We start from the raw sequence: 25,910 nt of genomic DNA on the forward strand, positions 1-25,910 counted from the left end.
ATGTTTGAAGTCCAGCTCCCAGTGTGCAGACCAGATGAAGAGAAAACTGTTACTGTGCAAAAGCATCTACGCTGTCTCAGGCTTTTATTTAATCATACCACTTCAGTACATAGTGATCATTTTGCACATGTATGACCTCTACTTCTAATCCTTTGAAACTACTTGAGTCAGAGATCAGGTTGATTTAATAGTAATAATAATGGTAAGAAGTCAGCTCAAGAGCTTTACTTCTAGGTGAAAAGAGAGAATACAACACAAACAGATTGTGCAGTCAAAAAGATGTTCTGAGATGTCCAAACAATGCCAAAGGATAGACAATTTGAAAGCCCAACTCTTCAAAATACTAAAATTGGGAGCAATTTGTTAACTAAAACAAAAAAAACTCCCTCCTGTTAAATCAGAGGAAAAAGTGATTTTGACTTGAAGAAGCATGAGCAATCTGTTTCTCCTAGATTGTAAAGCTTAGTATTTTTTGATGTTATGAGAGAGAGAAATAAGTTGTTTCTCATCAGTATTTACTTGTGCATTAAAGTTTTTATTGTTCTAAATTTAAGGGGAGGAGATGTATCATGAATCATTTCTATGTAGGACAGTCTTGGGGAACAGATCTTTCCGTCTTGTAAAATCTGAATGTCCTCTGTAAATATGTTGATATGAAATGTTTTGCTATCTCTCTGAAATGTACATTTCTATACATTATATGCAACAACCAACATCATCCTTACCCTATCCTCTGCACAGAGTGAAAATGTCAGAAGTTACACATGAATTAATTGCACCCAATACAGCATATGCCTATTAGAAAATGCAAACGTGGTATGTTTTGAGTATCTGAACATAAGCTTGAAATTTTTAAATGCAGAGAAAAAACTGGCACATAACTTATTGCTTTTTGTGCATACCACATACCATAATGACTTAATCAAAAGCCTTCTACAGATAGATGGTGTAATGCATACTTCATATCAAACCTAGAGAATTAAGTACTAATGGTTATTTTTACTGTATTGGTAAGAAAGGTTGATAATTCTACTGAAAAAAAATAAAAGTAGAGCTTGACCATATTTGTTCTACTATAGATCTTGAGAAACAGCCCAAACTCACGTTTTCCCTTCATTTTTGTATAGTCTCTACCAAAAAAACAAAAAAGGAACTTATGACATGTCCACTCCACCCTGTCCCATTCAAGTTACATGAACAAAAAGGTGACTTGCTTGCCCAGATGCTTCACACTTTTGTCTATTAAATGTCTTTTTTGTAATATATATTTAAGATTTATAATAAAAATGAAAACATGGTTTCACACAAAGAAGAGAGAAGTCTGTAATTACAATGGAACTTTAACGTGCATCCACAATACTATGTTCTTCTACATCTTTTCCCCTCCCAAGCCATACATAAAGTTCTATTCTTCACTGTTTCACATGTAGCTTTAAAACAGCCAGTTGTGTTATCTAATATGCTATTGTTTCACTTGTGAAGCTGTGTTTTAAAAAGTATCAAACTGCAAAACCATACATAAATTGAAAGCTCTTTCTAATTAATAAAAAGGGAAAATGTTAATGTAATAAAAGAAAATTTAGACATATTTCTCTGTTGTATCCAACAAATTACATAGTGGACTACATCTACTGTGAATAGGCTTTCTGCCTCTTAAGTATGATCAAAAGATGTTGTTTCTCATTAGAAGATCCTGAACTGTATATTTTCACACTATCCTCAACATCCATCACTAAAACTGCCTGTGTTTTTCCATAATGTCTATCTAGTTTGTGTTTCAGTGCACATCCTTACCAAGATGCTAAAGCCACAGTGGAAATGCAGTTAAATCCTGTTGACAGCAATAATAAAACATTGAGCATGCCTTGTTGCAGAGAACTTCATTATCACTTACAAATAAACAACAGTAAAGAAAATGTAAGAAAAATGCTACCTGACAGTTTCTTTCTCCATACAAGTCATTACATTATGCCCTTGACATCAACGCTGACTATCATTCTTGCTTGAGCCAAAACTAAACATTAAATATAGCTTTCAGCTAAACAAGAGATCACTCTAGTTATGGCTGGGGTGTTTCAGTTTGCAAAGTGACAAAGAATAAAAAAATTAATAAAGTATCAGTTCAGACAACAGAACACATGATTTATCTAAGGTCCAAGCCCTGGAAATCCAGTGAAGAAATCTGTCAGTATCCAATAAACTGCAAGAACGTATCTAACATTGGATTTTTTTTTTTAACATTTAAAATGGTGTCAAAGCTCTAAAGCAATGCTGATATGCACCTTGTTTTATGCCCGTGAATGTTCTGCAGCAAGTTTTTGTTTTTGTTTTATTTGCAAAGCAGTATCAGCAAACAGAAGCAATTGCACCATAAACATGAGTAACCTCTAAATTATCCATAATTATATTTAATGAAAAGTTCCTTAAAGTCCCTTAGTTACCTTCAAATGACATAGTGTTAATAATTAGCTTATCATACTAAGCTGATTTCTCAGCAGCTTCAGTCTCCTGTTCAGATAGTTTCTCTTCTGACAGTACTGTCATCCACGGGGACACTGAGCGCGTGATGGTTTGTTTGGCCAGATTGTAGTGGTTTATGACTGTGTAAAATTTCCCTCGAGCACTGGAGTCTTGTTCAGAGTAGTAGTTTTCCAACCCAGCTGGAATGCATTGATTATTCTGAAAAGAAAATCCATCAGTTAGATTACAGATATGGCCCCATTCACACCAAAAGTAGGTTAGGGGGGTTTTTTCTTTTCCTTTTAGTCTAAGCCAACATTTACTTTCTGTGAGTCAAGATGCAACATGCAGCAATTAACTACAGTGTTGTCCTACTGTGTTCAAAATGTTCTTCCCTGGAACCCTTAAACTACTCGTGCATTTGCCAGGAAGACCAATCTGGGTTTATGTGTCAGAATAATTAACATACAAGAAACATGCCTGCCTAAAATTATTTTTAAAAGTATTCCATTTCTAGTTCCAGCTGTATTTTGCTGTTTTTTCCTCCCCACCTAGTTCCAACTGTTTGGTCTACAGCTGCAGGTGTCTGCATCCTTTAACACGGCGGTTTCAGTCTGAGGGACAGATTAATACAGATACTTGGTGCCAAGGTATGAACAGTTTTACAGCCCAGTAAGACAGACATACAGGGAGAAGAACATTGGGTGTGGCCAAGCTTATGTGGAAGTGTGTACACACATACAAAATACTTCACTCTTGGTGACTGTCAGAAAGATGTAGCCAACAGCAGGCTTTGAAAAAGCTATCTTTAGCTGTGGGACTACATTATTTAATTTCCCAGAAGCGCAAGAGCATAGAAACTGCTAGATGCTCAGAGCTTTTGAAAGTGAAATAACCTGATTTGGAGAGTTAAAACACTAAGTAGGATCCAAACTTTGCTGTCATCTTAAAAACCAAAGTGAATGTGCATGTGCAGTGCATTAGTCAGCAAGTATCATCTAGCAACCCTTCCAGTGATGACGCAGTAAAAGCCTACGAAGCAGCTAGTTGCACTGAAGGAAAAAATTACTTTAACAACTCCTGTGACCCCCCAGGTTTTGCCCCAGAAGGTCACAGGTCTCTCTGCAGGTCCTCTGCTGCATCTGCCAGTCCAGGCAGTCGTGCCCAGTATTGCAGAGTGTTGGGGCAGTCACCTGGGCAACAGAATTGACCCTCTAAAATATAAGTTATGAGTAGCTACAGCTTGAGGAAGAAATAAGTTTAATCATTTCTACTCTGACTGTTTTAAAAAGAAGTGGACTGAACTCAGTCTTTCTGCTTCCAGCACCAGAAGACTAAAATTTGTAATACTACAGCCCAGCAACTTTGAACTGCTACTGTTCTCATAGATTTTGTCAAACAGAACTTAATGGCAATTTCTGAGCACAGAAACACATGCAGAGATGTCACAGTTTTTAGCACCAGGTGCTATCTATCTCAAATGTGTCTACATTTACTTTTGGGTTGACTCTTGTCCTTGTCAGAAAAAAAAAAAAAAGACATAAATAGGCACCGGTAACAACAGTTTCAAATTATTGAAATCATAAAGCGCAAAATGATTGGGGGACGATCCAGCAGTCTTGGCTTAATATAGATTTTGCATCCTAAAAATGTTGAGTGAAAAAAAAAAAAGCATCAAACAGTATGAAAGAGAAAAGGATGAGCTGCCAAAACCACAGGCCTGGAGGTAGTCTTATGAACCTGCCTGCCCCCGATGAAGACAATCTTGTGGGAAATTTGACTGCTGAAAGAAGACTCGCCATCACAAGACTGACAGTCCTCCCATGGAGGTGACACCTCACCGGTTCTAACCTGCTTGTGTGACAGAAGCCTTGATGTGTGTCAGACTCCCAACAGTGCTCAGAATTACCACGTCCGCCCAGGTTCAGTTTAGTTGTTATCTTTTGTTAAGGTAGCAGCCAGGGCAAATCCTCCCTCACAGTTTTGTTTGAGGTAGCCCTACGAAGCAGACGGGATTTAACCCCAGCTAAGCAAACACTTGTGCCTAATCAGCACTGTTCAGGTCAACAGAGGTTTCCCCATGGTCATAATCGTCATATATGCCAGCTGCAAGACTGAGACCTAGATTTAAAAAAAAAAAATCCAGGAATCTGGCACAGAGCTATCTGATATGCATGTTCACCTACATCAACCATGCCGTCTTCTGTAAGAATTATCCATGCTTCATCTGGGATAACTGACACTACTTCTGATGTGATAAAATGACTAAAAAGTACATAGATATAGAGAGCTTTGTAGTGATTGTTTCACCCAGTCATGGGATGTAGTCCCAATTCTAAGTATTTAAAACGGGGGAAGGAACACAATCCATTGATCTAATGACAACTGCCAAGGAAATTCAAGCAAATATTAGTGCTGAAGACAAGCCAAGATTACTGCCAGTCTAAAAACATGCCACAATCTCGTGTTGCTTTTAGAAGCAATTTGCTTTGTAACAGGCAAATGACTCAGTAATGTTATTTTTTGTGGCCACAAACATGCAGAACATCTGACAGAAGACCCTGAAGAAACACAAAGCAGAGTTTCCATCTTGACTGCATTTTTGCTGCTGGGATTTCATGCTTCCAGAAAAGACAGGAAAAACCTCCCCTTTTACTCACTGCTCCTTGTGTACTGCCGAAGGACAGCCCCCTTTGCTTGGCTCCTAACCCAGGCAAGCCATGCAGCACCCAGGAGCAACTGAGTAATGGGAACTGGTGGCAATTCTCATCCTGCCGCTTGCCTGAGACCTTCAGCTTACACAGAATATTTATCTCCATCCTTTTTATTTGTTTCCATGGTTCCCAGATGAGAGAAGTAACAAGGAAGGCCATGCGGACAAACTGGGATTCTCCAGAGTGAGTTGCCAGTCTTTTGTTTCTTTCACAACCCTTCTATTTCAGAACCTAGTTAAGGGTTAAGGCCTTTGATGCTGGAGAAAACCCTGGTTGCCAGTCTATATCTGGCTGTATTAAGATGACTCCTTTTGTTCCTCTGACGTGAAGACCCCAGTGGTATTCACTTACAAATAGCATTTTCTGTCACATTAACTTCGCTGGGTCAGTAATTCCAAACTTAATAGATGATGGTGTTGTCTTTAATGCATTGAAATTGTACTGTCCATGAGCCTGACAGAATGCAGGTGCCTTGACAAGGAAAGCTAAAGGGTGCAGATGCAGTATGGAGTATACTGAAGCCCTGGAGAAATTCCTCCAGGATAGAAGTGCACTCAGGTCTTCGGGGAAAACTCTGGTGAGTCTCACCAACAGCCAGTAAAGAGTGCTTCAGAGGAGTGATCTACACAACAGCAGTATTAGGGCTGTGTCAGAAAGCTTGGGCAAACACAAAACTGAGACTCGAGCAGTTTAAGATTGCTGTGCAAAGGACGACGAGCACGTTTTTAAGCACACCTTCAAGCCCTGGATGCGCAGGAGAGCAGAAAGGCTGAAAACATTGAAACCTTGGGAACTGCTCCATGTATGAGAGCATCGAAGCAGAGAAGAGTGACTCACAGCTGTGGTAGCGCAGCCTTCATGCAGCAATTCCCATGGTACCAGGCTTCCTGAGGCAGGGGACACCTTTGCCCTTAACCAGGAAATCCCATCAGCATCCAAAGCCTGGGGACATCCAGGCCAGAGAATGTTGTTGAGTCCACCTGAAGCACGAAGCCAGTCCACAGCGGCACTGGTCACAAGGTGACAGACAACTTCATCCCTCTGAGGACATCTGTGCCAAGCTACGCCATGACGTGTTAGGGACTCTCCCAAAAAAAGATGCAAAGGCAACAAATACAAATTCATGTCAACACTGCTAGTTTCAGGCCTTGTGTCATTTGCTAACGTGTTTATCCTGTAAAACTCTTGGGCTGCATGACCAAAGATGCTGTCTCCTGGCATTATGCCAGCAAGCAGCTAGGAAACAGCCTCCACAAAGCCCCACACTGGAAGAGAGCAATAGTAGAGCAGCCCTGTGTATGTGCTGCACCTTAAAAACAAAGCATGAGCTATGGGACATGCTGCCCAACTTCTGTTTCGCACACAGGGCCCTAAGGAGAGAAACCCAACCAGATTCTGTTCACAGTGTAACTGAAATATAGCTAAGAAACTGTTTTCCCCTTAAATATTTGCGACACTAGGAAGAAAGGACAAAGGAAGCCAAAAGGCTGCAATTCGAAGGAGAGGACAAAGTGGTATGAAAGGAAGCAGAAGCAGCAGACTGTTACTAGGCTTATGACAGGAGCACGTAACTGGCCATTCCTGTCAAATCAGGATCACATCAAGATAGGCTCGGTAGGAACATACAGTCCCTACCCCAAATTGCTCAAAGCCAAGAGAAAGCTTAGAAAAACAGGGCTATCATCCCATGAGACATGAGCACAGTGGGCTTTCAGCACTTGTCTGAGACAACACAAAAAACCAACAGCAGAACCCCAAGCTGGATCTCCTGGGTTACAGCCAAGTATTCTAACCACAGTATCTTTTGCCCTTGAACCAAGGGAAAGCAGTAACCTAAAGCTGAATGCTTGGAGCTAAGTCAGTCCAGCGAGGGCATCAGTGATTGTAACCTTGGACTAGATTCTTGTAAGGTATTCATGTGCCTGAAGAGACAGAATCAGAAGTCCTGAACAGGATCATCAAGGAGAGCTGAGGCAGCCATTCCTTCTTAAATCCTTCTGAAGATCATTTCATTCATTATGTGACTAAATATTCTTAAAAGATTAGAGGGAAGAATGCCATCATTACTGCTACTTTTCTTATCTAATTACAGCCAAGTTCAACCCTGCTAAATTTACAACAGAGACATCAATGTTACCTTTCTGACTTTCAGCCCAGGTCATAGCTGAGGAGCCAGCACTACCATCTCACACAAATGAAGTGAGCCCCAGCCTCCTGTTCAGTTAACACAGTAATTTTTCCAATAAATGTGTTTTCCCTTTTTTGGCATCACTTTTGGCCTGTGGCAGTAGGGCTCAGAGGTCACTGTTCTAGAACAAGAAGTTCCTTCTACAAAAATAACCCTACGGTAACTCTTATGGCTACTCTTAATAAGAACATCACTCCACAGTTTCATTGACACACATTCCAGAGTAATTTTTTCTCCAGGTTTTATCATTCTCTTCTTTCCTAAGACACATGAATTTGGAGGAACATGCAACATTAAACCATATGACCGAAATGAGGGCTTTGTCCAGACAACTGCAGGTGAAGTAGGTTTGAAGGACACTGGTGTTGGGTCTTTTGCTGTATTTTCAGTGTTTAAAGCATTAGCAAAATAATAACATTATGAAAACTGTGCAATAGTGCAACCTCAATTATGAATTAAGCAGAAAGAAACATAGCAGGAAGCACACTAACCTATGAAAACAAACACAAATTTCTATGCAATACAGCATGACTTAATCAAGGTTATGCAAAAAACAACACAGAATATTAGATAATCTTCTATTTTTCTAGAATGCATACACAATTTACCTTGAAAACAAATCCTTCTGGACAGGTATGATCATACTTGTAAACCTTGTAGACTACCAGAAATACAACACAAGTTAAGAATGCAAGGGCAAAAAGGACCAGCACAGTTACCTGTAAAGAAAAATAAAACATGCTTATGTTAGTAATGCACTGCTTATTATACTGCTGTTTGTTACTGTAGGCAGCTGTGAATGCACTTTACAGTAAAATCAAGCAAAGGATAAAAACAGCTTCTTAATCATTGAGGGAGAACAGGGAAGCAGTACATAAGTGCTTCTACCTCCCTCTTCTCAGAGAAGAAAGCGGATGATCTGGTCAGTGGCCCATCGCCTCTGTACTGCAATGCTTTTTTGGCTGCAGTTCTGTTCAGTGCACACATGAGGCCAGAAGGACACATCGAGGTAGCTCAGGTCTGCTGCTTTTTCAGTATTTGGATGATGTAAGTGTAAAGTCTAGTTTATGTCAGCTGGTAAGCGTGTTTGTTTTCCCTGTGCCTGTTTGACAATGGAATCAGGTGACAGTAAGTTAGCACAGGTGTCATCCAGAGAATACAAAGGTGACTCTACCAGGGCAAGGAGAAAGTAACATCTGCCCTCTCTCATTAGGATGAGAGTTTGTTGTACCTCCTACAAATGTATGGATAGTTACACCAGTAGTCTGCATGCTTGGTTGCTCAATGGTCCTTAATGTATAGGTTGAAACAGTTCTACTTCATCACATGGAGACTCTACATTAGTTCACTGCCACATCGGGCTAGCCTTGAGAAGTTCTGTTGCAACCCTTTCCACAGTGCTCAGAGAAGCCTTTACAGACCACGTTACATGGCACTGACTTCTCGCCATGTCCTTAAGGACCTCTCTGGTCCCGAGTTTGGGCTGGAGGAAAATACAAAGCACGCCTTAAGTTGAATCTGAAGACAGTGTCAGTATCAAGCTAACCTTTCCCAGGAATAAATTCCAAGCAGCTGGAGACCAGCAGCATTTTAGGTGAGACAGGAGACAGAACTACCTGCTGACAAGAGAAAGCACAGGATTTTGGCCTAGCAGTTACACTGCAAAGCTCCCTAATTCAGACCCATTTTTGTGGAAGCTGTGAGCTGAGTAAATAGCATTCATAACCTGGGAGAGTGTTCCAGATGTGTGTCCTTCTTAATCTAAAGCTTCTACTGATAAACAAATGAGTAGCTCAAGGAGATTACAGAGTAAGAGTGGTTGAGCCTTTTTTTTTTTTTGGCAAGTTAGAAAGAAGCCAGCATGCACTACAGCATAACAGAAACAAACAAGATTATGTAATTAATTAATTAAAACAAAGTATAGTATGATCTAAATTTTAAAGGAAGACAAGTAAGCCAGCTATATACATCTCCTGAAAAGAGAATTTAGGTACATCAGGGTCAATTATGCAAACAAGAATAATCTGGTATTTGAGAAAGCAACAAAAAAAATTCTAGCTTTGCCTCTTGGTCAAAAAACCCATGACACACTCCCTTTATGACAAACCCCAGAACAAACAGGATTTGCAACACTGCAAACTGCATGTGGCAGTGGGACTGGTACACTGAAGGACTGAGATGAACTTTTAGGGACTTCATGCTGGGAAGCGAACTTCACCATGGGCAGACAACAGTGAGTGCTAAATTTCCTGGCTGAAACAAGGTTGGGGAGCATTGTGTGCTGCTGAAGCCAAGGATTTTACAAGGATATTTGTTAGATGGAAAATAAGCAAAAAAAGGAGGACCAGAGGCAGGGAGAAGTGCAGATCAGAAAGTAATTTAGCAGAAGAAATGTAGATATTAATGTAACAATGACAACTGAAATGGGACACGGAGCAAAGGACCTTTCTGGTTAATAGCAACATCTTCAGTTTCTCAGAACAGTCACTGATTACCAAAAAAACCCAAACATGTCCTTAACCTCCATCACACTGACATCAATTTTCACATCCAATTATTCTTTCCCCAAGTTTATTACTCATGTGCATACACAGAGGTTAACATGGATAGATCACTCTGTCTTGCCAGCCTCATGTTTTCTGCTCACATGTCCCATGTCTCAGCACGTTCTGCATGAATCCAAGAGATAAAACACATTTTCCTTTCTGGTCATTCTTTGTGGCCCAGTTTAATAACAAACAACGTACCCACCCCATTCCCGGCCAAACTATGCCCTAGCTCATATGTTTTTAATCAGGCCTCTCCCTTTTTTCTTCCATGGGTGTTTAGGGCCCCTTCCCGTATTTCCTCAGCTACCCCACCCACACACATGTGCTTCACGCTCTGGCTTGGCCCAAACCTTGCATCCCACCTTCCATAACGAGCCTTAATCTCTGTTCTCCCCTCAGAACTGTCCTTGAACTCCAGGTTCTAGGAAAACTGACCTTTCTCCCTTAAGTTTGCAGTTCCCATTCGGGGCTCCTTGTCCCGCCTCCCTAACACCTTGCTGGTATCTCTAAGTCGCACACACTGCCTGTGTCACGCTGTACCTGTATGCAGATGCCCCACCAGGCCAAGGAGCCCCAGCCATGCCTGGGCCCCAGCCCTTCTTCCCCCGCTGAGCTCCAGCTGCTGCCGGGTAGCACGGGAAGATGAGGAACCAAAACGGCGGGAGCACTCCAGCCAGCCCCAGCAGCTCTACAACACACACATGGCCCAGTCCAAGTTGAAGGTTTTGGGTCATTCACTTCCCACTGACTCAAGGTGTGTGTTATACCGTTCCTTTTGCTGACAGTCACAGCTCTTTCCCTTAAGAGAAGAAAGGGAAAAGACAGACTAGAAAGTGGGGATAGAAAAGATAAAATCCAGATGGGATTATTGCTGAGGCTTCCACTGCCCTACAAAATATATTCCACACAACCTTCAACAAAGGTTGCTCCCTCTAGGAGCACAGACCTGTGACATGGGACATGGACACCAAGAAGAACAACTGCTGTGGTACAGATCAATTCAGCTCACATTTGTCTTCTCCACAGATAGGAGTAAACAGTTTAAAATGCTTTGAAAAATATTCTCAAATCTCAAAGCATTTTAACCATATTCCCTGACCATCCTACTAGCAGGGAATAGTAGAATTAGAATATTATTTCCCAGTCGGAACCATTCTGACATACAGATGAGGCCTCAGGAACAGACTATAAAGCTAACATGCTATTTTGTAGTTGAGACCAAATATTAGACAATAGAAGAAGATTTTTATTTCCACAATCACTGCGGGAGCACTCTCTTCAAGGCTCTAAACTGTTCTGGAAAGTAATTACGTTTTCGGAAAGAAGTCAAAAGCCCAGTGTTATGCAGATTGCTGGAGCCTGGCAAGTTGCAGAGCCATAACCTCAGGGCTGATTTGCTGAGACATGGAGCATTTATCTGTTTCAGCAACCTATGTGGAGCTGTGAGTTCTCACTGCTCATAGGAGTCACGTCCAGCATGGTTCTTCCATTGCCACACAAGAAGCCACTGGGAAGAGCTCTCAGGGCTCCTGGTTCATAATTCTCATGCAATCTTTCTCTTTCACTTACTGTATTTCCTAATGTTATTAATTTTGGTATTGACATGTAAATTTTTACTTTCATTATCTCCAATAATTTGCAATCACACTCCATTTGCAAATCCCTAATCAAGTAAGATCTTGTCTCCTTCCTATTAGGAGAGAAGCTCCCTGCTCTTCAGGATATGATAACTTCTATTTAAGTAAAGGACAGTCACACATACAAACACCACAGATGGAAAGAAATCCATCACTGGATTCCAAGGTGATCACCTATTAATCCAATCCAAAACTTCTCCCTTGTAAGCTGAAAATCCTTCTCTTCCTTCTAATAGCCATTTTCCTTTACTCTCCTAATAACTCACCACTGATGGTCCACAGTTGTCAGATCCCCAGCTTCTCTCCCTCACCAGTAACACAGTGCGACCCTACCTCTCTGCCTCACCTTCAGAGTGCTCTCCTCCACCTCTCTGCCTCACCTTCAGAGTGCTCTCCTCCACCTCTCTGCCTCACCTTCAGAGTGCTCTCCTCCACCTCTCTGCCTCACCTTCAGAGTGCTCTCCTCCACCTCTCTGCCTCACCTTCAGAGTGCTCTCCTCCACCTCTCTGCCTCACCTTCAGAGTGCTCTCCTCCACCTCTCTGCCTCACCTTCAGAGTGCTCTCCTCCACCTCTCTGCCTCACCTTCAGAGTGCTCTCCTCCACCTCTCTGCCTCACCTTCAGAGTGCTCTCCTCCCAGATGCCTTCCAGAAATAAAAGCATAAAAAGAGGGAAGGCAACAAGCTGCTCTTTAGACCACAAGCACTACCAAAGCTGTCATTTTATTGCTTTCTTCCACAGCAACTTTGCACACTCACTATAAACTACAGGAGTTATTCTCTTCTTCCTACCAAGGCACTAGCAGCAACTTGCCCTCTTCCTCTGTTCAAGGTAGGAGAGGATGCAATGCATGCGCAAGCACCACTTCCTCTCTTCTGGATGGAAACCTTGAATCTCCTCTCTGTGGTAGCCATCTGGCTGAGTGCAGGACCCACACAGTGGGAGCAGAAGTCTCTTGAATTACTATGATTATTCACTGCCATGTACATCCTGCATAACTCCAAGGTGACTGTCACACCACATGAGTGATGGGCTTTTAAAATATTTTTTAGGAAATAACTACAAGATAGCACAAACAACCATTTATTTTAACTAGGAACTCAGAGTGTGGTTTTGTTTTCATCTTGAGAGTGTCCTTTAAAGTTGGTTTTAAGGGGATCTGGCAGCAAAACTAAGTGAACAGAAAAGATGACAAGATATTATGTATGTGGCAGATTTTTGAATAGATTGTAAGTGAAGAGCAGAAGGACAACGTCTAGTCAGAAGCCATTACAGTAATCGAAATGAGAGATGACGAATGAAGTGTACCCACAGCAAAAAATCCCTGTCTTCAGACTCTGTAAGCATTTAGCGGAACAAAAGAACTCCCCAGATCTGACAACTACACTAACATGCAAACAGCCCATGATAAGGCCTTACCATCAAGATCTGCTAGATCTTCCCAACCAGTCCATCCTACTTTGCTACAGCTGCAAAACACCGCAAGCTGCATTTTCTCTGCCTATTTACTGCAGTCTGCTCTTTCCTCACTTCTCTAACATTTATTGTGCTCCCTTTTTACCCAAGCTGGAATATCACAGCAACATTCATCAATTGCACCAACTGTGCCTGCTTCTCTTCACACCCTTTCTTGGTGCCTGTCCCTTTCTGAACAAATTACAAGCCATGTTTCAAGGCATGCAAAAGTCTGCCCCTTTTGCTCCCCTTAGCTCTATCTCCTTCCGTTTTGCCTATATCCTACTGTCCCACTAAAGCCTAGGTGCCATCTGTTTTTCCTCTGCTTTCACCTCCACCTTTCTCATCATGCCTCCTCCTCTTGCCTGAAATTCTTTCATTAACCCACTCTTACCGTGCTGCTTTGCACCACCTTCCTTCATGCTTTTCCTTCCGTCATGTACCTTTCAGCACATAAACCCACCTAGGAGCATTCCTGATCTTGTAAGAAGTGGAACTGAAGTGGAACTAACAAGACATGCAGTAATTTTCACTGCTCAATCACTGGTGCTTGGTCACATCTCATCTCTGCTCTACATCTATGCATTATCTATTTCAATTGCAGCCTCTTAGGAACACAACTTTCATTTCTGATTTGTCTATAAAGTGCTAGGCACAGACTCAGTGCTAGCACCAAAAAAAAAGTGAAGACATACATTTATAGAGCACCTTTCATATGAAGTGATTTACAACCAATTTATGCTTTGCTCACCAGTGAAATGCAAAGCTCTCTGGGATGAAATACAGCAACTCTGTACAACCATTTAGGACAGGAAATTAAGATTATTGCTATTCAATTTAAACTACAAGAGAATTTTAGGCAGGCAGACCGTAATTATAATAGATTGTGTCTGGCTACATCCCACAGACTGAAATTCCTAAAACATCACATTGACTTCCCTGCAAATGGCCATGACCTCCATTTCACCTCTCTCCACTAAAATCCTGCACCTCCAGCTGCACAATGCCCTCTACCAGCACCTCAGAGAACACTGAAATCAGCTCTCCATTTCCCCTAACATCCCTGCTTTTCCAAAAATATATTCTTGTTCGCTACTACCTGGGCCTGTCTCTAGAAGTTTACATGAAAAATATATCTGAAACCATGCACTTAAGGATTAAGAAATGTTCAATTTTAAATAAATGGCAACATGAAAGAAAAAAAGGAACATTCACATCTATACGTGCAACATTTGACTCATTCACCTACAGAGCAATCCAAATTATACAGAACAACTTGGTACACTTTCCCATACTTGCTACAGGAATATACATACATATACAAGATGACCACTGACTCAAAAGACAATCAGGTGCTTCATTTCAGAAGAGTATTTCTAACATTATATGTCATGTTTAGCTGTGTAACTGGTATCTATCTATTAAACTCCACTTCTTCACCAGAGTATTCCCATCAAACCTTTGTGCTCACAGAGGGTGATGGTTCTGGGGTAGACTGTACAGAAAAAGCAGGAGAAGTCAAGACTGTCCTCAAACAGAGATGACAAAGAGGAAGAGAGAACTGGCATAAGTACTTACCTGGAGATGACTGGGAGTAGCAGCAAGAAAGGCAGACAGATTCATGAAGGACAGTAACTGAAAGGAAGCTACAGACCCAGAGCTTATTAGCAGTGACAGTGCAAGACAACAGAATCGGCCTGCAAGGGAGTCAATTAACGAAACCTGAGGGAGATACTGTTAGGCCAAAACAGATAAGGCAGTGGCCTTGAGAGTCTAGCACTGTGGCTTAACACAGCGGTTCATGACAGTGCTCCCATCATCTTCTATCACATGGCACCATGTATTAGTTTCTTAACTGCAGAGATCTGAGGAAGCAGCGCAAGAAACGGTGTGGCCCTGAGATAAGAACTTTCTTACCTTCCCATACAAACCCAGAAGATATTATTGAGGCCAGGAGAAAGGCTGGAAAAGGTTACTACAGAAGAGGAAAGGCTGTGTGTGTGTTACAGCTAGAGCACCCCAAAACATCTTCTGTATCACCAGTGTCACTGGTTCTAATCCAAGAAAAGGATTTCTAATGGATACAGTGGTAAAGAGTACCTGACTTAGAGCAGGGGAGCTGCTGTTAGGCACGCACTTTACTTAAATATTCCAGATCTGACTGTAAAAAAATTCCTTTTAGCCAAAAATTTAGCAGGAGGATTGTCAATGTCATATCAGAGAATTATAAAACATTTTAAAAAAATGGAAAAAAAACAGTTGCCATGCATTGCCTTTACTTACATCAATTGTTTTAAAATAGTGGTCACATTAAAAGAAGAATCTCCTTTATTTTTCTTACTTGAAGTAATAATGGAAAAATTCAAAGCCTGCCAAATGCTTACACTTGTGAGCAACTTTAATCCTGTGAGTAGTTGTACTGAAGAAAACAGAACTACTCCTGGCAGCAGTACCTGTCACTCTTCCAGCACTAAGTGACAGACAGGGAATATACTTAAGGAAGCGATATCCTGTGCAGGAATCAGCTGACATCTTATGCATCTAACAGACTTTTTAAGTGGGATCAAAGAACTACTCAACACACAGAGTAATCACACAGAAACAGAGAGAAGTATTTTCCTTGTCTCTGATTACTTTTGCAACAATAATAATCATTGGTATTACTAAGAACAGGTAAAAAAACTTGAGGCAGAAATATGTTTTAAAGGATGCCCCTTTAAGACAGATCAAAAATGGAGTATTTAAATATATGTTGCATACATTTTTTCAGTCTTAAAATGACCAGGTAAAACTGCAAGAACTGATTTTGAAAGGAAGTCTCAATTTCTATTCCATAACCTCATGCAGACATTTCAACAACTGCTTGCTACTTGATAGTACATGGCATGCACCATATGGTCTTACCACAGAAATAAGCTTGAGGCTTTGGCTCTGCAGTTAGATGTATGTAGAGATGTCAAGGATAAAGCCTGAAGAATTGAATTGCCTTTGAACAGAACCAAATGGTTGAAGGCATACCACAGCTTGGGTTTATTTAAGGGCTTGAAATTTATTGGGAAACATAAGTGTTTGCTTTCAAAATACTTCTGAATGTTCTTTATTCAGGTTTCCCTAAAGACAGAAAAAAACCCTCATGCTTTGATACAACAGACATTTTTTTAAATTGGTGTGTTTGTGCACAACTGCCAACTGTAGCCCAATTCAATGGGTGTCAGCACAGATCCACTACAAAATCCAACCGGAGTTTGTAAAAATGCTGGTCTGTCAATGGGAGAAGCAAAGGTTTGCTTGGGTAACTGATACCATGATTTCTCTCCTGCAACAGCTTCCTCCTATGTCCAGATTCATAAGGCTCCTTTGAAATGACATTTCCAGCCTTGTTGTGTTATTCTGTACAATGGACAATTTACAGGAGAGAAAAATTTGCCTTGTTCAAAGCTGCTTTCCAGATGTGAAGCACCAACTCCCCACAGTAGACTACACTGTTCAAAGAACAAAAGCAAGACTTCTATTTCTCCATGAAAAATAATCTTCAGTGAAAAAAATCACATCTTCCTTGGTGTGGTTAGTGCCATAAAACTAAATTAAGACAACAGGGTTCTCAGAATCAGGAAATCTTCACATTCTTATGACCAATTCCAATTTCAATTCAGAACATGGCTTCATACAGGAAAATTGTACTTGCAGTTTTCTTTGTAAACATTCTCAGCTATGTTGTAATAACTGTGGTAATGTGCACTGAACATAGAAAATACATTTTATAACTTCTTATTCACCCAGCTGCTAAAACACCAAATGATCTACATGACATATGCACATGCTGGAGTTGCTTCATTTGTTATAATGTATAATTTCTCAAGAACAGCTTTAGATGATCTGCACTGCTGAATCCCAAAAATGCAATCTGCTTTGTCCTTATTTAAGGAGTGCATCTGAGAATACACATGTGAATTATTTGTAAAAATGACTGATTTTTTTATTTTTAGCACAACATTTGGGCTGTGTCTTGTGGCAAGCTTATGCATCAGTGATGTACAATATTAAAGTCGTTAAAACAGCATCTGAAGCTTTTTTCATGAACACAAACCAAAGTCAATATCCCACCAGTTAAATAATGCATTTCATAATTATAGCAAATATTTAATTTTCAAACAAATATCCTTTTGCTCTTTCAGAATCAACAGCAGCAGTTAACATGATGGTTCACAATTAATAGGGACCCAGGAGAAAACCTCACACAATCAGTACTTTTCATCTACATATTTATGAGATTTCATCAATTATTCATGTTATATTTACTACTGGGAGTGGTGAATATGACAATCATCCCTGCTGGAGAACCAGTCAGTTCTCTTTAAAATGTTACAAGCAGCATAATTCAATTCTAAAACTGTTATATAGAGATTAAGGGACATTTTTAGGACCTGAATGTTCTGCATGAAACTATTGTTTTCAATTAACTGAACCACAATTTTCCTAATTGATCAACCCCCACACTCTTCTTCAGAAGCCTAGACTTACAGCCACAGTGTGAATCACCCTGCAATTCTCAAGAGATACCAAATCTTACTGAAACCTCTCTCTGATGCAGTAGTTACCTAGCAGCAAAACCTAGCAACCCTCTAGTACAAGATTAATCCCAGAGCGATCATCATAAAGTCATATCTAAAAGATATTTAAGTATGCCATCCAAAGGTATATAAAAATACAACACAAAAATGCTCAGGCTGTTCAGCTATACAGATTAGAAAAGACTACCCAACAGCACAATAAACTATTTATTTGTTGTTCAGTGAGGTCTCATTTGCTCAGCTCTCCCAAGAAAGACAGAAAGAACCCAGATCTACAAAGGAACGCACAAAACATTTAGATGCAACTAAGATATTCAAAACCCTTCCTTATCTACCATTTAATGTTCGAGCAATAAAATCCCTTAGTCTCTACAGCTAGAGGGTAAGTGCAAAATTCCTCAGGTATAGGTTCTGTTCAGTTGCTCGGCACTGAAGTCCTAGCAGGGTACTCAAACTAAACACTTTCTCCCCTTTCTCTTCTACAACATAGTAAGCGTTTTCAGATCCCCTTGAGTGACCAGGACACACACAGAAGACAGACAGACATAAGTCCTCCTTGTTCTAAGCTGTCCATCTGCATCCTACCCAACAATATAGTGTGCACAACCCTCACCTGAGAGGAAGGGGATTACTCTCCAGGACTGGTATTATGGTGGCAGGAGGAGAGAGAACGTTAGTCACAATGTAGCAGTTTCCCTGAGGGATGGGATGTCCTTGCTCCAAATCAGGGAACAGAAAAACTGGAACTAGGTCTCTCACCTCAGTAAATCCCTGCCACACCCCATAATCTCTCTTATTAGCTCTCACACAGTTTACTGGGAATCTACATGCTTCACTGTCTGGCTGAAGACTCCACCAGGTGATCTGCACTTAAACCATTTGTCCTGGCAACACTCTGCAAAGTTCCTTTGCAATTGTAGCCTGAAGTGTCTAACTCCTCCTTGAGCTTTCCCTTTCTGTAGCATGCTCCCATTCTACAGAGAGCTGTATATCCACTTCTGAAGGTAGGCTTGGGCCTGGTCAGGCACAACAGACCTAGAATCTTTGGATGTGCCCTAAAACTATCATGCAAACAGAGGTTAGAAGTGTGCAACATAAGGAGAACCCACATCTTTACTGCAACTCTGCATTTTTCCCTCATACTAAACATTAGGCTTTCCGAATGCATTTGTACTTGTGCACCAAACAGTGTAGTGGCCTACTGTTTAAAAATGCTTTGCCATCCTTGGGTAAGACGCCAAATTAACAGCACCAAAAAGCTGTAGCCTTCCTTCGTTAAGAGAGTAAGTAGGAAAGCATGAGCGAAGTGCTAACTTTCCTGCTTTGCTTTACTGACACAGAGCATGAAAACCTATGCTCCAGTGAGAAGGGGGAAAGGTAATTCAATCTTTGCACCAGTTAAACTCTCAGCTTTCCTCTGGGACTCCTGAAGGGAGTAATAGGGGTGTGGACACTAAAGAGTAAATCTGAGTCAGATGCTTGCTGAACTGCCATCTGCCAGTAACAGCCGTCACCAAGCTGTAAGATACAATTGGACCAGAAAAATTGATAGCAAAGAGCTCTGATATACAACCCTGAGCTGCCAAGTCATACATTTTACTATAAAAAAAATATGTGATGGACTATGACAGCGCTTTTAAGAGGATGGCTTGGCCACAGTGAAAAATAAGAAGCCAAAAAGAAAACAAATACTCTTGTGATTCTTGTTCTTCAACAGTAACAGGAGCTTTATCCATGCCATGAGAGCTACCTGCACGCAGACCACATACACCCTGGCCAGCCACATTCTGAAACCCACACGCTGACAGAAGTGCCTTCTGAATTCATCTGCCAGTGAGGGATTACAAGCAATAACGCTGCGAGACTGGCTCTTGCTTCTAATTGCTAAATAGTGAACTATTATAACGCTGAATTTATTTTTCTCATGTCCAACTATACACCCAACAGCTACTCAGTTACAGTCAGTTTTGACTATGATCAGCAATTGATTTTAAGCACTTATGTGAACACAACTGAGTCCTTAACAGCTTCAGATAGCACTGCTTACCTTAAATCTTTCTGAAACCCCTTCAGTGATGCTGATTGTGAATTCAGCTATTTTAGGAGTACGGAACTTTCCCTTCTTGCGATCAGGTTCATATTCTGTTTTCGTTTTGACCACAACCTTTAAAAAAAAAAAAAAAAATCAAAAAGCTGTCCGCGGAAACTAGCCACAGGAATCTTGATTTATTCATTAACTCTTCTTTTACCCAATTACAAGCACATCTAGCACAGTATTCCCCCCCCCCCCCCCCCCCAACTTTGTGTAGTTCTTTGGAAGCTGTAAGTTGTTATTTTCCCTGTCATGGCAATCCACAAAATTATCTCACAAAGTGGTTTGGACAGACCTACAGGAAAACTTGTTATGCAACAGTTTCACAAACGTTCAATTTTTTCAGCCGTGGTGGTACTGTGCTGCTACACTAGGCAAACATCTGCTTAGCTCAAATTCAAATCACGAAGCTTCCCACTTTGCATAGTTTGAAAATAGCCACCTCCATTTGTTTCAGGAGATCCCATTAATGGGATTTCAAACTGGAGACCAATAGGATTGGAGACCATTATTGAAAAGTGCCCATAGAAACGTAGCAGATGATGATGTCACCAGTAGTTATGTTCTCTGATGGCAGGATTTTAAGTTTAGAAGTGAAATGACCCACCTAGTTGCTATTCACTAAGTGCTAGACTATAGCTCTTCACACTCTTATTTTAACATCTAACTTTTAAATTACCAGCTACAAGCAACAAAGTGCACACAAACCCTGGTGTTAATGAGATTTCTTGAAACCCAAGACTCTTTAACTTCAGCTTAAGTCCTTGCTATGAGCTACTGCCCCAAGCTACACAATTTAGCACCTTACCTTTATTCCTAAAATATTCATTACGTCAGTCATATCTCTCGTGCTCTCCCAGGCATTCTAAGTGTACAGAATTTTCACATACCTAACCTATTTGCCTCATTTTTGTCTTCTACAATTTTTTAGGATCTTTTTCAAAGTATCACTCTCAAGACAGGGTGCAGTTTATCTTACTGACTGGGCTATTAAGTTCTGCTCAATTTTCTCTGTTGTTCCAAAGAATAAATATCTAGACTCTTCTAGATTTTTAGATTCAGATTCTACCTTTAGAGCAGCCCGTGGTAGCGAGAGCAACTACACTATTCGGAAATTAAGATTGTTACAGGTAGCCAGGCACTGAAATTAAAGCCTTGGGTTCCCCTCTCCTCAATTCCCTGAAATGGTATCTAGAATGTGTATCTAGTACCTACTCAGTACCACAAAGCTTATTAGACACTTTTACAGCACATACATGTGACATAGGTTTAGAAACTATCTATTTTCAGCTGTAATTAATCAGATAATAATTGTTAACTATTTAACTTTACAACTGCCCAGCAGCATCATGGAAGTAAACTGTCTGAAGATTTTTGGACTGCTTTTTAAACATTTTACTTCCCTTCCTCCCCCTTTTACGTTGCATAATCTAAGGCAACTCAAATCACATTCAGCTGACACTGAACATACAGTTCTATCTGCTTGGTTATGTAATGTCTTCTTTTGTTTAACGTACCTAAATATGAATTTAAATCAGCTCATCCCTTTAATTTAGAAGCTGTCAAAATCATCAAATTCTTAGCGCTGTAGTCACTACTGTCCAAGAAGTTATGCTTCACTGCCATACCGGAGCCTTGTAAGCATAGATGTATGAAGTATGTACTCCTATTCATTATACACAAGTGTCTCTGTACTTCAGAATTTGATCTGTGTGTCAATCTTAACTTATTTTCACATCAGTTGTTCTACTACTGCCTTTGAGTCCGTAGCAACCAGTGAAGACACACTGACATGACTAACCAGACAGATACAGAAGGAAAACGGTAGGACCAATAAACACATGGTTTTATTTTCTCCTTTATGTTTGCAAAAGGAAAGGAAAGTTAATATACAGATAGACAGTGGAAAGAGTAGAAGAGCCAATCAAATATTCCTTTAGTTTAGCTTCTAGCCTAGTTGCACATTTGTCTTCCTTCAAGGCAAACGCGGGTGAAGGTGGGAGGAGTTCCACCCCATTCTAATAGGAGCAGCCAGGCTGGCACAAACCTCCTGGGTTCACTACAGAGGCTCTGCTCAGGTTAAACCTATTACCATACAGGTCCCTAGTTCAGACTGCTGCCTAGCAGTGCAGTAATGTAACAAATTCCTTTGAATGTTGGTCCTTGGTAATCGGTTATATCCAGTCACCAGTTGGCAGGCCTATCAGACACAGCAAGACTTGTTTTAAAGCCTTAGGGTGTAATTTTGTCCTCAGTTACAAGATTTACACCCATGTAACCGAGGGCAGAAAATGGACCCTCAGGCTCTCTAACAGCTGTTATGGCTTATTGCATTTATGCCTGCCAACTGGTCACCACACATAACACAGAATGATATTGATAGCGATTAAAATGGAGGTCACAAATTTATTTGTATTGCCTACAAGCAACACTCTACCGAGGAAAATTTCACAAGCTAAAATTCTTTACCCCAAGACAAGATTACATGATTTTTATTGAGCTATGAGGATCGTATAGCTCTAGAAGTAGAATTGAACTCGTGGAAGACACAATGCCAAAAATAAAAGTCAGCATGAAGGTACTACTGGCCATTTCCCAGTTAAATTTTGTATTTTTCAAAGACCACAAAGCTTTTTGCCAGATGCATGTGTGAGAAATGTGCAAGTAAGTAACCTACTAAAATAGGATACTGAAAAACAGGATACTGAAATATCTGAAAAAGTATCCTACTACCGTATGCCTTACCTATGGTAACACTTACTGAATGCTTTATTGCAAGAAGAATGAATGTATTTACAGGCTATCACATCACCTTCCTAAATCCTTAAAATTAAATCCTTAGTAATCAAGCCATGTAACGAGGAATGCAGGATGCACACTTCCCTTTCAACCTGTAAGCAGCACGTTGGACTGTCCCCTTCCAGCACCAGAGCATCTGAATCACCTATCTGGAGGGTTTTGAATGAAGTAAGTTGCCAAGGAGAAAACTCAGTGGCCTGTTCTCATTTCATTATTTCAGCTTATCTGGGGCTAGCATTAATCTCCTACTGAAGCACAGAAGGAACATCAAAGTTCTTTCTCTCTGGGGCCAGTCTGCCCATGCACATCTTGCAAAGAAATGAAGCACAGCTTTATCCCCCCTTCAGAGGGGCTTTTTCTGGACAGAGAAAATTCACATCCTTCATAGAGAATACACAGTACCTTCCAGATACCAAAAAAAAAAAAAAAATAAATACAATACAAAGGGCTACGACAATACAGCATAGAGAAGCTTGCATTTATACGTTTATATATGTCATGCAGCAGCACTGAAATCTATATATGCTTATTGCTAACATTTCCCACTACTTTATAATGTAAATCACTACTACCGGGTTTTCATTAGCTTAATTGTCAATTTTTTTCCTTAGAGGGAACTAGCATTCCTTAAAACACCCCATATTACTTGACATTGCTAAGCTGCTCGTTACACATAACCTATTCTTTTGTTGTTTGCCTGAGATTTGGGTGTGATTCTCCAGGGTGGAAACTAAAGCCTACTGTACCTTGTCAGGAGGTGGGAACTGGAGCTGATTGACATCCAGGGGTGTGATCAGGGGGATGGTATCAAATCCATCCTCCAAAAGGGGCTGCTTTGTGCTCTTCTCGCTGAAATTATTCCCCAGTTTCACCATTCTTCCAGGATAGAGGGATTTTCTGCTGGCACACACAGGCACACACGCACAGAGATGCAAAATGTCAGAAACTCGGGATGCACCAGACCTTTCCCCAGCCCCCGGGGAACCCGAAATATCTTACGGCAAGAAAAAAATCACGCGTTGATCGCTGTGACTCGGTTACATTTCGGCGTTTTGGAAAGTAAGAACGACGGCCAGCGCCTTTATTGTCAAAGTTAAAAAAAAAACCGAACAAACCAACCACAAAACACACACAAACCCCAAAAGCAGCCCAAAACCCCCGACACATTAGCCTGATCCGAGCGGTGACTTCCCACACGGCCCCGCTGCGGCATCGTCCCTCAGCCCGCGGCACCGGGAGGGCTCCGGTGCTGGCCCCCGCCCCAGCCCCGCATCTCCCCGCTGCCGGCCCCCCGGAGCGGCGCCGTGCCCGGAGGGACCCCGCGCCCTTCTCCCGCCGCACCCCGCCATGGCGCTCCCCGGCCTCCCCTCACGGGGGCTGAGGCTACGGCCCCCCGCGGCCGGCGGGCTGGCGGGCGGCGCCGCCGCCACTCACCGCCGCGGCTCCCGGCCCTTCCTCGGGGGGCGGCGAGGCGTCGTTCCGCCGCGGCCCGCGCAGCAATGGCGGAACGGGGGGCGAGGCGGCAGCTCTCCCTCCGCGGGGTGACTCTGGGCGGCCGCAGTGGCTGGGCCGTGACGCAACCGCCGCCTGGCTGAGGGCAGCTCTGGAGCAGCAGCACAAAGGGGCCCCGCGGGGATGAGGCGGGCGGCTCCCCCCAGCCGGCTACTGGCGCAGCGGCAGCAGGTGGAGGAGGAGGAGGAAGAGGCGGCGGGGGGACGGGACGGGACGCGCCGCCCTCCGCGCCCCTCCCCTGGCACGGCACGGCACGGCACGGCGGCCGCCTATTCCCTGCGCTAACGGCTCCCGGGGCGGGCGGGGGCCAGCAGTGCCGCCGCCCTGCCCCTCACGGCAACCCCTTGTCCCTGAGGCGAGGGGGGCTCCCGGCCGGGCTGCCCCCGCCCCAGGGGACCCCGGCGGCGGCAACCTCGGCTCCCCGGGCGGGGAAACCGCGCTAAATGAGCGGCGGCGGAGCGGGGGCTTCGGCCTCGCCCTCCCCGCGGCGGGGCTGGGCGGCGGCTGCGGGGGGCGGGGAGGGCCGGGGGGGTTATCAATCACCCCGGTTTATCACCGGTCGGTTTTATCATCACCGGTCGGTTCGCCTCGTCCTTAGCGCGTCTGCTTTTTTCCCTCCAGTCGTTCCTACAGGGAAAGGACGAGCGTGCTCGTAGGACGGTGAGACCCGAGTTTCCTCTCTGCAAAGGGGGGGGGGGGGATGCGAATATTGGAACCGGCGCTCGCGTCACTTCAAGGTAAACGCGTATTGCAGAGCTTTGCAGCCCGGGTGAGAGGACATCTTAAGATCTCGTCTGTCTTGGAGGAAAAAAAAAAAAAAAAGTGATTCATATTGACTGTGCTGTCTCCTACAACCCAAGGCAACCAGCACACTGGCTTTGTTGCAGGTGCGTTGCTTCCCAGCGTGTGGAGGGAAAACCACCGAGGGCGATGCAACAAGTGACTTGGATGGTGGATGCGCAGCTCCTGAGGAGAGGCAGAGACGGGTGTTCAGCCCAGAGCCAGTTCTGTGCTTCAAAACCAACCTGCCTCTTTTCACGGATGATAGCATGAGCAGCCCCTCTCTTCCCTTCTGTGCTTTGAACGAGCACAAACGATAGGCAAAATATTGTGAAGTATTAAAAATTAGACTGTAGAACTTGAAAGTGACTGCAATTCTTACTTCAAATTTTCTTGCTCTCACAGCATCACTATATTTATTCTACCATTTGGACAAGATTTTTCTTGGTACCACAAGGGGCAGGGACTATGGGTTTGCTTGCGCTTGGGATTCAGCTGTCAGTCCACAGAAATATTCAGTGCAAATGCGAACTGCAGATAAAAGTCAAACCATTCTGATCACAGCTTCTCTTAGAAACTGATACGTTACAGACATGGCATTCCTGATTTGCATGTGAAAGCACCAGACACTGGTCATCGGTGGCTGAATTTGGGCTAATTCTAAAATGGGCAAGGTTGTAATCTGTGTAGATAAATACCACCAGAGATATTTTAGCAGTGAGCCCTTCCACCTACAAGTCAGAGTTTCATGTCTTTAATGGGAATTTAGGCTTTTCTGTGAAGAGCATAGCAAAACTAAGGGTTGGTTTGGGTTCGTTTCAAATCTCAAAAAAACCCCTTATTTTTGTAAGTTTTGTTTTTAATCGAAGAATTTTACTTTGTCTGAAAATCACATTAGCCATCTACAACCTTTTCAGCTCTTGTGCAAACTCGGGTGTTAAAGAGTGCAAATGAAACCTGAGTTCAGTTACAGTCACTGGAAAAAGTCCTGTTGACTTTGTTGGAGTCATGATTTCACTCACTTTGCATAGGAGAATCTCAGCAAGTCTAGTGCAGAGTTAATGAAAAAAATGTACTCAAGACTGTTTAACATCCTATTGGTATAAAAATAGATCTCAGTCTCACAGTTTAAAATAATAATTGATAATATAAG

The 25,910-nt window shown here is 42.3% G+C and overlaps 1 protein-coding gene and 1 long non-coding RNA gene across 3 annotated transcripts; one reads left to right on the plus strand and one right to left on the minus strand.

Annotated features, from left to right (window-relative positions):
- Nucleotides 1-67: 67 nt before the first annotated feature.
- NSG1 (neuronal vesicle trafficking associated 1) lies at nucleotides 68-24,165 on the minus strand. 2 transcript variants are annotated; one of them, XM_074865757.1, is made up of 5 exons: nucleotides 23,900-24,165; nucleotides 23,212-23,362; nucleotides 19,622-19,738; nucleotides 7,971-8,081; nucleotides 68-2,679 (listed from the first exon to the last, which is right to left on the minus strand). In XM_074865757.1, exons 2-5 carry the CDS (start codon nucleotides 23,338-23,340, stop codon nucleotides 2,479-2,481), a joined length of 558 nt encoding a protein of 185 aa, XP_074721858.1. In that variant the 5' UTR covers nucleotides 23,341-23,362; nucleotides 23,900-24,165; the 3' UTR covers nucleotides 68-2,478. The 2 variants fall into 2 exon arrangements, with proteins under 2 accessions (XP_074721858.1, XP_074721859.1); XM_074865758.1 differs by lacking the exon at nucleotides 7,971-8,081.
- Nucleotides 24,166-24,520: 355 nt separating this feature from the next.
- Nucleotides 24,521-25,122, plus strand: LOC141942087 (uncharacterized). The gene is made up of 2 exons (XR_012628518.1): nucleotides 24,521-24,637; nucleotides 24,865-25,122. It is a non-coding gene; the product is annotated as an uncharacterized LOC141942087 (long non-coding RNA).
- Nucleotides 25,123-25,910: the final 788 nt, after the last annotated feature.

The sequence above is a fragment of the Strix uralensis genome, chromosome 4 (genome assembly GCF_047716275.1).
Source record: "Strix uralensis isolate ZFMK-TIS-50842 chromosome 4, bStrUra1, whole genome shotgun sequence".
Taxonomy (NCBI): domain Eukaryota; kingdom Metazoa; phylum Chordata; class Aves; order Strigiformes; family Strigidae; genus Strix; species Strix uralensis.